The following is a 17,942-nucleotide window of genomic DNA, read 5'->3' as shown; positions in this document are numbered from 1 at the left end:
CTTCACATGTGTCATTATTATCCTGAACAAAATTAAAAGGATCCATTTCTCAGAATCATTTTTTTTTATTTTTTACCTGAACACATGATTTATTTCGATTTTTTTTTTCAAACATGGCTCCATTGAATTCGAAATTTAAAATTTTCGATCAACAAGTCAAGCCAACAACAACAACGACAAGTACAAGAGACGTGCGAAATATTAATTTAAAATTCATGAGTTGTCTCCATCATCGATCATTTTTCATCATCTGTCGAGCTAATGGCGTCAATAACTGCCTTTTGTTTCGTTTGTGTCATTCGGAGCGGCGAAGAAATCTACAACGAAGGAATATAAAAGTTGAAAAATAAAAAATAAGAACAACATATGTAACTTGAAAATAACTTTTGCATCAAATTCATGACTTGACTCTTCTTATCATAACTCAAAGATCTCTTTTAAAAAGCACCGAAATTGTCGTATGTTGCAGTAATAATGCATAAATTTTCGGACAATTCTTTTGTTTTAGTTGTCTCATGTTTATCTTATACTTTTTTTTGGAGACTCGCTACATCGAGTTTCACAACGACAATCGCTGACTAACACAGTTATAAATTACATTCGATACGAACAATAATTTCTTGATTATCTTCACCAATCTCGGATGATTTGTGTCTCTGAAATATGATGTTATTAGTGTGTATCTCGTTAAAGCAATAACTTTTTAGATAATGTGTGCAATAATAACACATATTCATAGGTGTTGTCGCGCGAGTGTTTGCGCTTATGAGAAAGAGAAGGGAACATAACGATTAACGATTCGATAAATATTTATGATTTTTAACAACATTTTTCATTTATGTCTTTTTTTCTTATTTCATTACAGACTCTCTCATTTCCCGCATTGCTCTCCAACGAGTACTTGATGTGAAACCCGAATGGACTCAAGATGCATACGATTCGAACTTGAACAAATCTCTGACGTTCGAATATCGGGTGACATGCGACAATCACTATTATGGAAAGGGCTGTGCCAAATTGTGTCGAGGACGAGACGATGCTTTTGGGCATTATACGTGCTCCGCTGCGGGAGAACGCGTTTGTCAAACCGGATGGACAGGCGAATATTGTGAAAAACGTAAGTATTACAATTAACCTTTCTTAATTTTTCGGCTACGAAGAAATGCGGGTTTGGTTTCTTTAATCTGCGGGTCATAATGAAACACTTTTTTTAATGAACAACAACAAAAAACATTTTTTCGAATCATCATAAAAATTCAGTGAAAACTGAAAATTATCTGAATTGAAATAATTTTAACACATTGCCGTGTCAATTATAGATGGAGCAATAAAAAAAAATGTGTGAAGGAATTTTTACGAGTCTTACGAGGGCAATATCCAAAACTGTCATTCACAAAACTGTGATGCGAGAGGTACAGAGGTCATTTAAATATTAACAATTGCCTCGTAATTACTCTCATTTATTCATTATTGAAATCTATCTAACTGACACACTTTCGGTCGTTCACAAATCTTTCATAAATTCATATCGGAATACAATGCACTTTTATTTTCTCACACACAAATGAGCAATACAGTCTTTAAGCTTGTCATAAAACGCGTCGTCTTCTTTTCTCGTTTTTTTATTAACATCATTGAATAGCATGACAAATTTAAGTCAATTGTTATGCAAACAGCCGCTTTTCAGTTAAGCTTTCTTAGATTACTTCTTAATGCGCTTAACTCGTTCTTCAACTCAAATAAAAGATTTAAATTACGCATCAAGCGACGAACCGGCGCATTGAAAAAAAGGCATAAAAATTATAAAACAATAGAAATTCCTCGTTTTCGAATAAAATTGCATCCAAATTCCTGATATTTGACCTGTATTGCATTCCATTGGCTCGAAAATCTCCGTTGCCAAAAAAAGCAAAATATCGCAAGAAACATGCGAATGGTGAATGTCTGTGAAAATTACATAATGTCTCAACGAATTAAATAAATAAATAAATAAAAACAAGAACAAAAGTCTCACGTGAGAAACATTGAGAATGTATTTACAAAAGAAAAATAACATTGCCGAAGGCTAAAAACAACCGCGTACAAAACAAGAGATTTACATGAAGAGAGAGAAAAAAAAAGTTGTATCGCGAAAATTAATAAAAATGTCACATAAATGTCAAAATTTTATCATCGCGATATGCAAAATCTAAACTTCGGAGACAATAGATTATCTTCAAACATGGAAGGTACTTGGGAGGCGTCTCGTGAGAAAATACAAATTTTTGGAAATAGAAAGTTTTTGTTATGAGTGATTTCACTTTCAAGGTTGAATTTCTGAAATACACAAAAAAATGTGAATGAAACTGATAATTACTTACTTACCATATAGGCTCGAGGCGTTGACTTCCATCGTCCCGAAACAACTGCATATCGCACTAATTTCCAACAAATTTACATCGCCAGACAAATAAACAAATTGCAAAGTTAATCATCAGTCTTCTGTTTCTCCTTCTTATCTTGCCACTAATTTCGTTACAAAACTTAATAGAGGCGATTATTGTAATCCATCAAGTTGAGTGCAGTGTAGAAATTAGGATACACGGTTAACTAACTACATCTTTCCTTCTTCTTTTCATCATCATTATACATATATTTTTTGTTGTTATTATTATTATAATATCACACAACAACTTGTATTCCATGTGTTTGACACGTCGTACGTTGGTAGAGAAAAAAAGAAGAACTGAAAAAATGGGTATGCAGATAGTAGCAAGTTCAGTAGTGTACATATGTTCTATAGAGCTCCCGGCGTGGGAAGATGCCCAAAAAATGAATATCTGAGGACGAAAGAAAAGAAATTAAAAAGAACACCAACAAAAAAAATATTCTGTCTGTCGAAAGCCGAAAAAAAGAAAGAAAGAGACATGGAGGAAAAAGAAGGATTGAATGAGTTAAACACGTAAATAATGATATAAAGGATAAAACGAATAATTTATTCTATTCTTTAGATTATTTTATTAAAGTGAGATGAGACGCGAGGAAAGTGAAGCGGAAATCTTAATACCGTCACTTTTGACGTTTCTCCAAAAAATATTTCATTTGGATGCGTTTTGAATGATAAATGGACTACATGATCCGCATTGACACATTTTTGATATTTTAATTGAATTTAAATTTTTCGACGTTTTTTGAAATTGTTACAATTTCCCATAAGTGTATTAATTAGATTCTGAGCGGCGAATGTTTTTTTGTTAAATTTGTAAATATTTATTAAATATTTTGTGTTTCACTAACGAGCGTATCTTATCGGGTACAGATCTCGTTTTTTTCCCAAAAAATTATTATTACTGATTGATATCACAAAAGATACCGCTCGATTGGTCTGATTTTCGGAATATAAATATGCAAAACAATTGTCCCTCGTCTATAATATGTTAAACATATGGGAAGATGTTCAGTGATTTTTTATTGAGTTAACAAGAGATGCCCATAAATATATGATAATAATTCCGCCGTTTCTGTCGTACAATAGAGAGAGATAGAAAAATCGCCGTATGTGAGAGAAGAATGATTCATAAAGTGTTTTAATATGCAACTCGGACTAATAAATTAAAATTGATACCTGTTACTTCAAGTTCAGAAGTTATCGACGTACACACGGTGAGAAGAGATGAAGAGAATCGTCGAAAAAAAAAGAAAGATAAAGATAAATAATAATACTGCTAGTTAATCCAAATCTTGCATAAATTTAAAGCAAACCAGATTCTTCACGTCTTTCGTCGTCGTTGTCGCACAGCTTTAAAAAAATATTTTATTGGCATTTATATACTTGTTAAACAGTGGATGAAACAAGATTATTAAATTGATGTTGGTTTTTTATCAATTCCTACACGCGACATTCTTTCATATCATAAGAGATTTTTGTGTTTGTTGTTATTCTTTTAATCTACGTTAAATAGATCATATTTATTTTTAGTCGAACGGTCATTTACATTTCAGTAGTATTGAATAAATTGATAAAAGAATGATGATGTTAAACTTCCATCGATCTCATTTCTTGCTTTGTTATCTCTCAGCACATTTGTGACAATTGACATCCTTTTAACTTTTTTTTTCTTCTTTATTTTTTCAGCTCGCTGTTTGCCTGGATGTGATGAATCTCATGGACATTGCTCAAAACCCAATGAATGCATGTAAGTATTTTTTTATGTATTAATAAATAAAAAAAAATATATATATTTTTAAGCGAAATATCACATTGAACAAGTCAAGACGTAATTCGATACAAAATTGTATTTATTTACATATTACGAAGTTGTTATGTACTTCAAGAGTGTGAACTAATAGAAATTTCGTGTAGTTCATCAAAAAAACAAGTTATTAATAATAAATATTTAATTGCTTACTCTTGCAATTCACTAAAAAACGTAAAAATAATAATAATAATAATTGGCAAGGAGAGCGTGATCTCCTGCCCTGCCAATATAAACACAACAGAATATAAATAATGAAATACTTGGCAAAGTAGTTGAGTTGTAGATTTTAATTTGCAGATAATATAACACAATTTCTTGCATGTCGTTGTTATTATATTGCCAAAGATAGATAAGAACTTTTATATAAAATAAATAATAGTAAAAAGAAAATACAATTTAACAAGAAACTGAGAAGAAGGTAGTTCGAGCGAGAGAAAAATATTACTTTGATGCCTTTTTTTAATAAAAAAAAATTTTCATTATTTTTATTGAAATCAACCAAAAGCAAACCAAAAGTAAGGTACTTCCTTTTTATTATTATTTATATTACGTACAAGAGATAGGTTTCTATCTGTTCATCTTTATGTAAAAATAAAAAAAAAAATGAAAAATAAAGTTACTGCACAACTTTTCATATTATAATGATAAATTGTAGTGCAAAATGAATGCACGCACAAAATAATAACATTGTTAGCGAATCATAATTTACTCTTTTGGTTGACTGGTGTTTCATTTTTCTGCTCAATATTGATAAAAATGCTCAAAAGAAATATATAATGAGCATTTTTAATCATCACGCAATTCAGGTTTTTATTTTCCTTAAAAGTGAATTGAATTTACGATGTGATTAGACATTTATTTAATTAATTTCCATCTTTTTACAATAAGTCACAATTTTTTTTTGTGAACAAAAGAAAGAAATAAAGAGAAAATTATTATTATTATGCAATTAATTACATGCAAAAAAAAATAGTAGAAGAAAAAAAATTAATTCGATTGTTCAACATTTCATTTTTTATGAAAGTGAATTAAATGGTTATCACTGCGCGTTAATTATCTTGAGAAAGAGAGAAAAGTTTCCGTTGTTTTCAAATAAAATTACAAAAAAAAAAACAGCAACTCGATAAAAGTGTACATGTAAAAAGTAACAGTAAACGATAAATGTCGACAAAAAAATAAAAGGAAAAATAATAAATCAAAGTTATGCATACCAATTACTTTCTGGTTTAGTGTTTCCATCCTTTTGTACACACACGTAATTCGTAAAGAATATGCAAAAAAACTGAGAACCTTCCATACATATTAATAAATGACATGATTCTGATTACCGCGAATCACCTTATTAATAATGTGGGAACATAAATTGTGACAAGCAATTTAATTTAAATATTGTTTACTTGCTTGTTCGATTGTTTTTTGCTTTCATGCATCTTATTTTTTTACGTTCGATATTGATTTCAATTTTTTTTTTCTTTTCAGATGCCAAGCTGGTTGGAAAGGCCCATTGTGTAACGAATGTGAGCCGTATCCCGGTTGTGTTCATGGCACATGCAAAACGCCATGGCAATGTATCTGCAAGGAAGGATGGGGAGGTTTATTCTGCAATCAAGATCTCAATTATTGTACAAATCATCGTCCTTGTCTCAATGGCGGCACGTGTTTCAATACGGGCGAAGGTTTGTACACATGCAAATGCCCTCCCGGCTTTTCGGGAAGCGAATGTCAAAACGAAACGAGCGATTGTTCGATGAATCCCTGCCAAAATGGCGGCACATGTTCTGAATTGACAAAAGGATACAAATGCGAGTGTCACAAAGGATGGATCGGAAAACATTGCGAAGAGAAAACTGTGACATGCGCCGAAAAACCTTGCTTGCACGGAACTTGCAAAGATACGAAATTGGGGTTTAAGTGTGATTGTCCGTTGGGATATTCGGGGAAAAATTGCGAAACACAAGTGAATGAATGCAGTCCAAATCCATGTGAAAATGGCGGAAGTTGCGTTAACAAAGGAGATGCTTACAAATGCTCATGCCCAAGCGGATTTCAAGGTACACGATGCGAAATAAATATTGACGATTGTCAGGGAAATCCTTGTCGAAATGGGGGATCTTGCGTCGATATGGTGAATCAGTTTCGTTGTCAATGCGTTCCCGGATTCATTGGGTCGACGTGCGAAAATAAAGTTGACTTGTGTTTGACGAAACCATGTGCGAACGGAGGAAGTTGTATCAACTTGAACAACGATTATCGTTGCAATTGTCGTCCCGGGTTTACGGGAAAAGATTGTAGTATCGACATTGATGAGTGTCAGTCGAATCCGTGTCGAAATGGAGCAACTTGCGTAAATCGTGTCAATAGCTTTCAATGCGTTTGCGCAGGGGGGTTTCACGGAAAAACGTGCGATGAAGAAACGTTGTCAGCAGCAGCTTTTGACGGAGGAAGCTCATCGCGACACATTGCTGTAACATCGGGCACGGATAATAACGATGGTTTAAGCGGAGGACAAATTGCTTTGATCGCCATTATTTCAATTGCGATGCCTTTAACGGCATTTATTGCAACTGCTGTTGTCATTTGCATGAAACGTCGTCGTAAGCGCGAACAGGAGAAAGATGATGCTGAAGCACGAAAACAAAATGAACAAAATGCGTCGCACATCTCACGCATTCATCATAGTTCGATCAATTTGAAAAGTAATGGTAGCGGCGGAATAAATTGCGATATGGCTCCGCATGTCATCAAAAATACATGGGATAAGAGTGTCAATAACATCACGAATTCCCAAAGCATGGATGATTGTTTGATGAATTCTAGTCTGTATGGAGGCTTATCGACGTACAGTGACAACAGTGCCAACGAATGTTACCAACAGCAACAAATGCAACAACAATCGCAGCAAAACAACCCGGAAATGCATCGCGCCAAATCACAAAAACAACTCAACACAGATCCGATGAAAATGATGCATCGGCAATCTCAAGTCATTACATCGCCCGCTTCTCCTCCAAATAGCCAATCTCCCGTCACCAAAGATCTTACGTACGACATGAAAAGGATATCCGTGCTATCGGATGCCGCATTATGTAATACGAGGTGGCAAACGAGCGTCGTTTCTCCGCTGCCCCGACAACTTGTATCAGGATCGCCTCATTGCAGTCCCCCGCATATGTAAGTTTCACTCACACATAATTTTTTGCACAAAAAACACACAAAACAACTCTTCTATACTTAGAATTAAATTATAAGCATAAATGGTGATGTGATTAAGATCTCCTAAATAATTTACAACGGTGGTAATTTAATAGATGAAAAACAAACAAAACAAGACTTAAACAAAAAAATACGAAAATTTAGTAAAAAAAACTCCCTATTGTCAGGTACATTTTTTCTACCATAATAAGTTTAAAAAAAGTCATCAACACGGGGCATTACTTTTGTGAACAAATGCCCCTTTCCATATAATAATTGTACATATTAAGCATAATTTTTTATTTATTGAACAACCACTAACTAAAAACAAAACTACTTACTGTAATAAGCTAAAAACAAAATCTCCTACAAAAACGAAAATCGTACAGGCCAGTCGAATGTATAGGAAACAGAATTAAATTTGTACAACAAAATATCCACGAAATCCTCTCATAAAAATAAGTTTAGACTACACACACGCACAACTCTTACTCTAACATCTGGTCAAACGCACAAATTTCTAAACGTTTCAAATTTATGACCAAAAATCTGTTCAAATTTCTTTATTATTATTTTTTTTTTACAATTTTTTGACAATCTCTCTCAATTACGAAGTGCTAAAAACAAACATCATTGTCATTCATTTCTGTTACAGTTTTCCCATGTAAACCATAAAATTTGACAAAAAGATTACGAATCTTCGTAAATGTCTTAAAATATAATAGTAATATATAAAATTGTACCCAAAAATCGTTAAAATTTGTTACAAAATTTAAAATTTATATAAAAAAAATAATAAATTATATATATATTATGCATAATATTAGGATCAACAACAAATATTAGGTTAGAATAGAATATTATAACAAATTCATATAAAACAAAAAATAGCGCGAGAGAATGTCAATTCAATTTATTTAATTATAAAACCTTATTTTTTGATAAAATAAACTATATTTGTTCTTTGCTATATCCTCAAATTTATTCTGCATGTTTATATATGTTTGTGACGTCTTTCTCATAACTTTTTGACCGATAGTAGCTTATGTGTAAGTTTCAAGCAAAACAAATTAGTGGAACATAAAATTGTGATCAAATGTATTTAATAAGCTTAATTATAAATGTTAGTTGTAAGTTTTTTAACAAGAAAAACAAAATTAATTGTGTAAAATTATTATTATTACGAATAAGTATAAAAAGATGATCCTCTTAATTTTTTAAGCTTATACGTAAAGAAAAACACACTTCAACTTATCCTATTTATTTAATGTGTATTTATAAAACTTATTCATTCAACTTTGATGTCGCGTCATTTTTGGTGTCGCGAAACATTTGTAGATGAATGCTCCTTTTGTATATTATAATTATTATATTCTTATTTACCTTTATCTTTATAAAAACCTTTTTACACAAAATATATATGTATTAAAATATAACTAAAACACACTTCTTAAATTATTATTTAATAAGGCAATTTATTAGTCTATACCATTTAAATGTTAGCTTGTAATATTATATATAAATAAATAAAATAATATTATTTAAAAAATATCAAAAGAGAAAAACTAAACCTAAAAAATTTTTATAAAAACGAAAAAATAAAGAACAAAATAAACATTGGTACAAAACCATTGAATACTAAAATTAAACCGATTTTTCATTTTTATTTAACAGTCCATTCCTTGCGATTCTTATGGGAGAATTGATAAAACGTAAGTATTTAAGGTCGTTATTTTCACATCATACTCCGTTACAAAGTCAGTTAGAAAAGTTACAACTCAATAGGGAATTTCGCGAGATTAATTGATTGACTTCGAGGTCATTCGATGTGAAAAATGTTCAAGGAAAAAGTTATAATTTATAATTGTCTTGCTTGGAGAACATTTCCGACGAAACGAGTAAATAATAAACGAGGAGAGGTCTTTTAAATATTTATAAACTAAATGCTCTCTGTAATCTTTTGCTACCTAATTAACGACACAAGAGTTGGTAACAGAAGTGAAATGGCTCATAAAAATAGACTGACTGTAAGATTATTATTAATATTATATACTTTTCTAGATCGTGCAATACTTTTCCCTTTTTTTTCTTCTTTTCTCTCGTCATCTGCAGTATCGCGTAATATGAAAGAGGCAACAAAACGAACGTCTACGAATGAACAAATTGAAAAGAGAAATTATTATTTAGCGTTATTTTTAAGCAGTAATTAGATTTTCATCTTGTTAGAAATATATTAACGTTATTGCTGGCTAGCATACTTTTATTAATAACATTTTTATAGTATATATTGTTATTATTATTATTTTACTATTAAAATAATAATCTTTAATATTTATTCCGTAAAAATATTTATTATAACAGACATTTATCTCGAAACATGGATGCAATGCATGTGCAAGAAGAGATTTAGTTCCTTTTTTTCTGCACTGTGTTTTTGCCAAAGCAATTTCAGTACTGCAAGTTCTGTGCGGAGTATTCGCCGCGTGAGAAATGAAAATTTATAGGTGAGGTCAGTATTGTATGAACTTCGCTTCCATTTATCACTTTGTTTTGAGGTTGATTGGATTGGATTGGGATTAGAAACTACGCTCACATCATCGTCGTCGTCGTCGCTCGATAGACGAGCACTGTTAATTTTACGGTATTTACAATGGTAATAGTATAATCAACAACGTGTTGTTGTACAATATTGTCTATCAAGTGTATTAGAGAAAAATAACGTTTTTAATAATAATTTTTTTTATTGTACCCGTTTTTTAATGTTACTTATAATAATAATTGGGTCAGTGATTTGCTTACTTCTAAAGTATTCTTTTTTCGAATAAAAAATATCATTTTTGTGATACAAAAAAAAAAATATTTCGCGAATTCGAAATATCTATCGCGTAACAAACACGTAATTGCATCAACTCGCGCAAACAACATACAATTGTAACAACAAAAAAAGAAAATTAAATCGTGCATTTTAATTGGATATTTTTTTCTATTGACAACGTACGAATCGAAGCGCATGTAGTCCAATAGAAAATAGTCAATTAATTGGTTGTTGCTTATAAAATTTGATCTTTGTTCATTATTGGTTGTTTTGTTGCTACTGTACAACAATGTATGCCCTTTTAGAGATTTTTGCATATGGTTTCAAATGTTTTGAATTTTCCGCCAATTCCGCGGATAAAGAATCCATATTCGCAATGCAAACATCTCAACCGTTTACTCTGCTTATTATTACCTCTATTAAAAGTTATGTGGATGTAATGTTTGTTAATAGCGATTGCAAGACTCGCTTGGATTAACTTTTTTTTGCTTACAAGTTTTTTTTTATGCGAAATGACTTGTTGTCTAAACAGTAATTAATAAATATCTCGTTAAATTTTAATAAGATCGTTTAAACGTTACGACCGAAAACAGTGCCATGAATCATCGGAGCAACTAATTTTTGTGTTCCGTTAATTTTCGACGATAAAAACTTGATGATGATTATGAATGCAATTATTTGGTTAATGGATTTCAGTTTTACAAGCATAGAGAGATGCGCGACATTATTTATCTTCTCTCACGTTGGTCGTCGTTATGGATTGAAATGATATGACGAAAAGTTTTAATGCATAAGAAACTTCTTTCTATCGATGTGACACGCGTGTAAAATTAGCTTTTACGCAATAATGTACTTTTCCTCTTTTTAAGCAGCGACGTGAATCGACTAAATATGTGCTTGTAGTATTTCTTACTTGCTTTTATGATAAGAATAAGCAGCCTTCATCCAGATTTTTATTTTTTAATTTTGTCGTTTTTTTTCGATTATCAAAGAAACGAGTACTAATTTATCACATTAACTCAATCAGCGACTTGCTATTACATGATGAAGTAAATCGTGCCAAAAAAAATCCAGTCACAAGAGAAAGGAAGTGAAATCTTGTAAATTGGTTCAATATCATTCATTGCAGCGCTGCATTGCGTTACAAGCGTCTTAACTTGTTTTGTAATACAAAACACAAAAAAAACTTATAAATAAGTAAAATGTGCAATAAAGATGATTAATCTTTAAAAAGTCCAGATTATCCGAACATTTTATTGAAGACATCCTGTTGCCATCGCGTTAATGTTAACCAAAGAAGCTCATTATTGAATTGACGACGGGAATACTGCTTGGATCGAATACCGGGGTACTTCCATAGAGCGTTTGGAAAGCCAATGTTTGATTCATTTCGGCACGATAAACGCGAACATAAGCGTTATAAGCACCCTTCGGCAAAATAGGAGTTACAGCTTCAACGAGCCCGCTATCGAAATCTGCATCGACAGATTCAAAACGACCCTAAAATAAAAAAAAAATAGTTTTTTTTTGCGAAAAATTCAAATAATTTTACTTACAGGTATTTTGCATGGTTTCACAAGATTCAACGAGAAATCCTTCACGGTTTGAGCAAATTCCATAAACTCCTCATCCGTTCCTACAGGACATGTATTTCCAAAAAGCTCTTTATTCATCAAGTTCATTGTTGTAAAGTTATAAACGGCATGCACTTCCATCATCAAATCATCAACTGGTTTGAAAATTTCACATCCAAGATTCCTAAAAAGACTTCCCGTTTTCTTTTTCACAACTTTAATGATGCATTCACACTCTTTGCGCATTCCTGAGTACATTTCGCAACGATATCGACGAGTTTGAAACTCACGATCCTTGCGAGGCGCAGGCGTTGTTCGTCCAAAAAGTTGCCCAACGGAAAAATCTACAAAAAATAGAAAATATATGAGAAAAATTACTTTCATGATTCACGTTTCAAATTGAACTGAAGTGTTGTTTCAATTGACACAATTGTAAAACGAACTTATTTCACGCAAAATTAACTAAAATCGATGAATGACAATAGATAAAAAATTATTTTTTGGTAAAATCGCAAGAACTCTCTAAGTTAATGGAAAAATCATCATTATTTTTTTTTCGCAAATGCTACATTTGCCATATATGAGCCGCGACGACTATGTAACATTGACTCAATTAAAATTCTGACGCTATTCGATTTCCATTTACGGTCTAATTGATTTTAAACTGCTTCAACTACATAAATAGTTCATGTAATTAACATCGAATATGTAGTTCTTGCCATGTGAGGGAGATTCGTTTGATGAGAACTTACCTGTTTTCGTTCTCTTTTTGAAAAAGACATGTCAAAAAATTCGGTTCGATCAAAGCTTTTTTTCCGTTGCCGCTGTTTGACGATAAACGACAAACCAGCATCAAATTTACCAACAGCCCACAAACGATAATCGCGTCTCATCTACATACCTGTTGAATATTCATTTTTAAAGATGCAGAAGTCACTCAATAATCGCCCACACACGTGTCTCCTAATAATAGCTCGTAATCGCTTATGTTGTTCTCCTCTCGTTTCTCTCTGTTTTAAACGCAGCTCAGCGATATCTGAAAAAAAAAACAAATTCTTAGACAAATATTAGTGTCACTCTGCTTGAGAAATCACTTGTTATTAACAAACATTACGATTACACATAATTCTAAACACAGTCGAAAAAAATTACCTACGCACGCGGAATGTTAATATGACGATTATTAAACGATTTGATATCTTTTCGAAAAAAAAGTACACAAGAGTGAACAAGGGATTATTAACACGATGGCACATGGCACATTTAAAATCTTTTAAGAGAAGTTTTCATTAATTTGTTTGTTTTTTGAAACTTGACGCTTAGAAAACAACAAAAAGGCATTCCATTTTCCATTTTTTGAAAATTTCTATGTGCGACATTTGTCGCCTATACATATTGCACTATCATTATAATTGATAATTTTAGCTTTGTACTTATCGTACAGGGTCAAATTTACATTCGTTTGAAAGATAAGGTTCAAAGCTACAAATTACAATAGGTCGCAATGCTTTTTGCGCAAAAATAAATTTACAGAAGCCCAAAAACAAATTTACGTATTTTGACAAATTCTATATGCGACACTGTTGCATGTGAAAATTGCAAAATCATAAAATTTGATAATTTTAGCTTTGTACTTATCGTAGACAGTCAAATTTACATTCGTTTGAAAGATAAGGTTCAAAACTACAAATTACAATAGGTCGCAATGCCTTTTGCGCAAAAATAAATTTACAGGAGCCCAAAAACAAAATTACGTATTTTGACAAATTCTATATGCGACACTGTTGCATGTGAAAATTGCAAAATCATAAAATTTGATAATTTTAGCTTTGTACTTATCGTAGACAGTCAAATTTACATTCGTTTGAAAGATAAGGTTCAAAACTACAAATTACAATAGGTCGCAATGCCTTTTGCGCAAAAATAAATTTACAGGAGCCCAAAAACAAAATTACGTATTTTGACAAATTCTATATGCGACACTGTTGCATGTGAAAATTGCAAAATCATAAAATTTGATAATTTTAGCTTTGTACTTATCGTAGACAGTCAAATTTACATTCGTTTGAAAGATAAGGTTCAAAACTACAAATTACAATAGGTCGCAATGCCTTTTGCGCAAAAATAAATTTACAGGAGCCCAAAAACAAAATTACGTATTTTGACAAATTCTATATGCGACACTGTTGCATGTGAAAATTGCAAAATCATAAAATTTGATAATTTTAGCTTTGTACTTATCGTACAGGGTCAAATTTACATTCGTTTGAAAGATAAGGTTCAAAACTACAAATTACAATAGGTCGCAATGCCTTTTGCGCAAAAATAAATTTACAGGAGCCCAAAAACAAAATTACGTATTTTGACAAATTCTATATGCGACACTGTTGCATGTGAAAATTGCAAAATCATAAAATTTGATAATTTTAGCTTTGTACTTATCGTACAGGGTCAAATTTACATTCGTTTGAAAGATAAGGTTCAAAACTACAAATTACAATAGGTCGCAATGCCTTTTGCGCAAAAATAAATTTACAGGAGCCCAAAAACAAATTTACGTATTTTTTTACGTATTTTATACCTTTCCAAAAATTTGATAATTTTAGCTTTGTACTTATCGTAGACAGTCAAATTTACATTCGTTTGAAAGATAAGGTTCAAAACTACAAATTACAATAGGTCGCAATGCCTTTTGCGCAAAAATAAATTTACAGGAGCCCAAAAACAAAATTACGTATTTTGACAAATTCTATACGCGACACTGTTGCATGTGAAAATTGCAAAATCATAAAATTTGATAATTTTAGCTTTGTACTTATCGTACAGGGTCAAATTTACATTCGTTTGAAAGATAAGGTTCAAAACTACAAATTACAATAGGTCGCAATGCCTTTTGCGCAAAAATAAATTTACAGGAGCCCAAAAACAAAATTACGTATTTTGACAAATTCTATATGCGACACTGTTGCATGTGAAAATTGCAAAATCATAAAATTTGATAATTTTAGCTTTGTACTTATCGTACAGGGTCAAATTTACATTTGTTTGAAAGATAAGGTTCAAAACTACAAATTACAATAGGTCGCAATGCCTTTTGCGCAAAAATAAATTTACAGGAGCGCCCAAAAACAAAATTACTTATTTTGACAAATTCTATATGCGACACTGTTGCATGTGAAAATTGCAAAATCATAAAATTTGATAATTTTAGCTTTGTACTTATCGTAGACAGTCAAATTTACATTCGTTTGAAAGATAAGGTTCAAAACTACAAATTACAATAGGTCGCAATGCCTTTTGCGCAAAAATAAATTTACAGGAGCCCAAAAACAAAATTACGTATTTTGACAAATTCTATATGCGACACTGTTGCATGTGAAAATTGCAAAATCATAAAATTTGATAATTTTAGCTTTGTACTTATCGTACAGGGTCAAATTTACATTTGTTTGAAAGATAAGGTTCAAAACTACAAATTACAATAGGTCGCAATGCCTTTTGCGCAAAAATAAATTTACAGGAGCGCAAAATCAAAATTACGTATTTTTTTACGTATCTTATACCTATCCAAAAATTTGATAATTTTAGCTTTGTACTTATCGTAGACAGTCAAATTTACATTCGTTTGAAAGATAAGGTTCAAAACTACAAATTACAATAGGTCGCAATGCCTTTTGCGCAAAAATAAATTTACAGGAGCCCAAAAACAAAATTACGTATTTTGACAAATTCTATATGCGACACTGTTGCATGTGAAAATTGCAAAATCATAAAATTTGATAATTTTAGCTTTGTACTTATCGTAGACAGTCAAATTTACATTCGTTTGAAAGATAAGGTTCAAAACTACAAATTACAATAGGTCGCAATGCCTTTTGCGCAAAAATAAATTTACAGGAGCCCAAAAACAAAATTACGTATTTTGACAAATTCTATATGCGACACTGTTGCATGTGAAAATTGCAAAATCATAAAATTTGATAATTTTAGCTTTGTACTTATCGTACAGGGTCAAATTTACATTCGTTTGAAAGATAAGGTTCAAAACTACAAATTACAATAGGTCGCAATGCCTTTTGCGCAAAAATAAATTTACAGGAGCCCAAAAACAAAATTACGTATTTTGACAAATTCTATATGCGACACTGTTGCATGTGAAAATTGCAAAATCATAAAATTTGATAATTTTAGCTTTGTACTTATCGTACAGGGTCAAATTTACATTCGTTTGAAAGATAAGGTTCAAAACTACAAATTACAATAGGTCGCAATGCCTTTTGCGCAAAAATAAATTTACAGGAGCCCAAAAACAAAATTACGTATTTTTTGACAAATTCTATATGCGACACTGTTGCATGTGAAAATTGCAAAATCATAAAATTTGATAATTTTAGCTTTGTACTTATCGTACAGGGTCAAATTTACATTCGTTTGAAAGATAAGGTTCAAAACTACAAATTACAATAGGTCGCAATGCCTTTTGCGCAAAAATAAATTTACAGGAGCCCAAAAACAAAATTACGTATTTTGACAAATTCTATATGCGACACTGTTGCATGTGAAAATTGCAAAATCATAAAATTTGATAATTTTAGCTTTGTACTTATCGTACAGGGTCAAATTTACATTCGTTTGAAAGATAAGGTTCAAAACTACAAATTACAATAGGTCGCAATGCCTTTTGCGCAAAAATAAATTTACAGGAGCCCAAAAACAAAATTACGTATTTTGACAAATTCTATATGCGACACTGTTGCATGTGAAAATTGCAAAATCATAAAATTTGATAATTTTAGCTTTGTACTTATCGTACAGGGTCAAATTTACATTCGTTTGAAAGATAAGGTTCAAAACTACAAATTACAATAGGTCGCAATGCCTTTTGCGCAAAAATAAATTTACAGGAGCCCAAAAACAAAATTACGTATTTTGACAAATTCTATATGCGACACTGTTGCATGTGAAAATTGCAAAATCATAAAATTTGATAATTTTAGCTTTGTACTTATCGTACAGGGTCAAATTTACATTCGTTTGAAAGATAAGGTTCAAAACTACAAATTACAATAGGTCGCAATGCCTTTTGCGCAAAAATAAATTTACAGGAGCCCAAAAACAAAATTACGTATTTTGACAAATTCTATATGCGACACTGTTGCATGTGAAAATTGCAAAATCATAAAATTTGATAATTTTAGCTTTGTACTTATCGTACAGGGTCAAATTTACATTCGTTTGAAAGATAAGGTTCAAAACTACAAATTACAATAGGTCGCAATGCCTTTTGCGCAAAAATAAATTTACAGGAGCCCAAAAACAAAATTACGTATTTTGACAAATTCTATATGCGACACTGTTGCATGTGAAAATTGCAAAATCATAAAATTTGATAATTTTAGCTTTGTACTTATCGTACAGGGTCAAATTTACATTCGTTTGAAAGATAAGGTTCAAAACTACAAATTACAATAGGTCGCAATGCCTTTTGCGCAAAAATAAATTTACAGGAGCCCAAAAACAAAATTACGTATTTTTTTACGTATTTTATACCTATCCAAAAATTTGATAATTTTAGCTTTGTACTTAACGTAGACAGTCAAATTTACATTCGTTTGAAAGATAAGGTTCAAAACTACAAATTACAATAGGTCGCAATGCCTTTTGCGCAAAAATAAATTTACAGGAGCCCAAAAACAAAATTACGTATTTTGACAAATTCTATATGCGACACTGTTGCATGTGAAAATTGCAAAATCATAAAATTTGATAATTTTAGCTTTGTACTTATCGTAGACAGTCAAATTTACATTCGTTTGAAAGATAAGGTTCAAAACTACAAATTACAATAGGTCGCAATGCCTTTTGCGCAAAAATAAATTTACAGGAGCCCAAAAACAAAATTACGTATTTTGACAAATTCTATATGCGACACTGTTGCATGTGAAAATTGCAAAATCATAAAATTTGATAATTTTAGCTTTGTACTTATCGTACAGGGTCAAATTTACATTCGTTTGAAAGATAAGGTTCAAAACTACAAATTACAATAGGTCGCAATGCCTTTTGCGCAAAAATAAATTTACAGGAGCCCAAAAACAAAATTACGTATTTTGACAAATTCTA

General features: G+C 31.3%; 2 protein-coding genes across 2 annotated transcripts in view; one reads left to right on the top strand and one right to left on the bottom strand.

The window, feature by feature from the left end:
• Positions 1-8,258, top strand: part of LOC134836383 (neurogenic locus protein delta) — a 28,275-nt gene extending 20,017 nt beyond the window's left edge. Inside the window, exons 4-6 of the mRNA XM_063851610.1 lie at positions 866-1,117; positions 4,115-4,175; positions 5,718-8,258. Of these exons, the coding sequence (XP_063707680.1) occupies positions 866-1,117; positions 4,115-4,175; positions 5,718-7,413 (2,009 nt within the window). The 3' untranslated portion in view covers positions 7,414-8,258. The remainder of the gene's footprint in view (positions 1-865; positions 1,118-4,114; positions 4,176-5,717) is intronic.
• Positions 8,259-11,484: 3,226 nt separating this feature from the next.
• On the bottom strand, positions 11,485-13,117 carry LOC134827414 (uncharacterized). The gene is made up of 4 exons (XM_063840035.1): positions 12,972-13,117; positions 12,721-12,855; positions 11,802-12,163; positions 11,485-11,745 (listed from the first exon to the last, which is right to left on the bottom strand). Exons 3-4 carry the CDS (start codon positions 12,075-12,077, stop codon positions 11,533-11,535), a joined length of 489 nt encoding a protein of 162 aa, XP_063696105.1. The 5' UTR covers positions 12,078-12,163; positions 12,721-12,855; positions 12,972-13,117; the 3' UTR covers positions 11,485-11,532.
• Between the last annotated feature and the right edge of the window lie 4,825 nt (positions 13,118-17,942).

Source organism: Culicoides brevitarsis, chromosome 1, assembly GCF_036172545.1.
Source record: "Culicoides brevitarsis isolate CSIRO-B50_1 chromosome 1, AGI_CSIRO_Cbre_v1, whole genome shotgun sequence".
NCBI lineage: Eukaryota > Metazoa > Arthropoda > Insecta > Diptera > Ceratopogonidae > Culicoides > Culicoides brevitarsis.
Note: the sequence above shows the minus strand (reverse complement) of the source record. Positions and strands in the feature narration are given on the sequence as shown.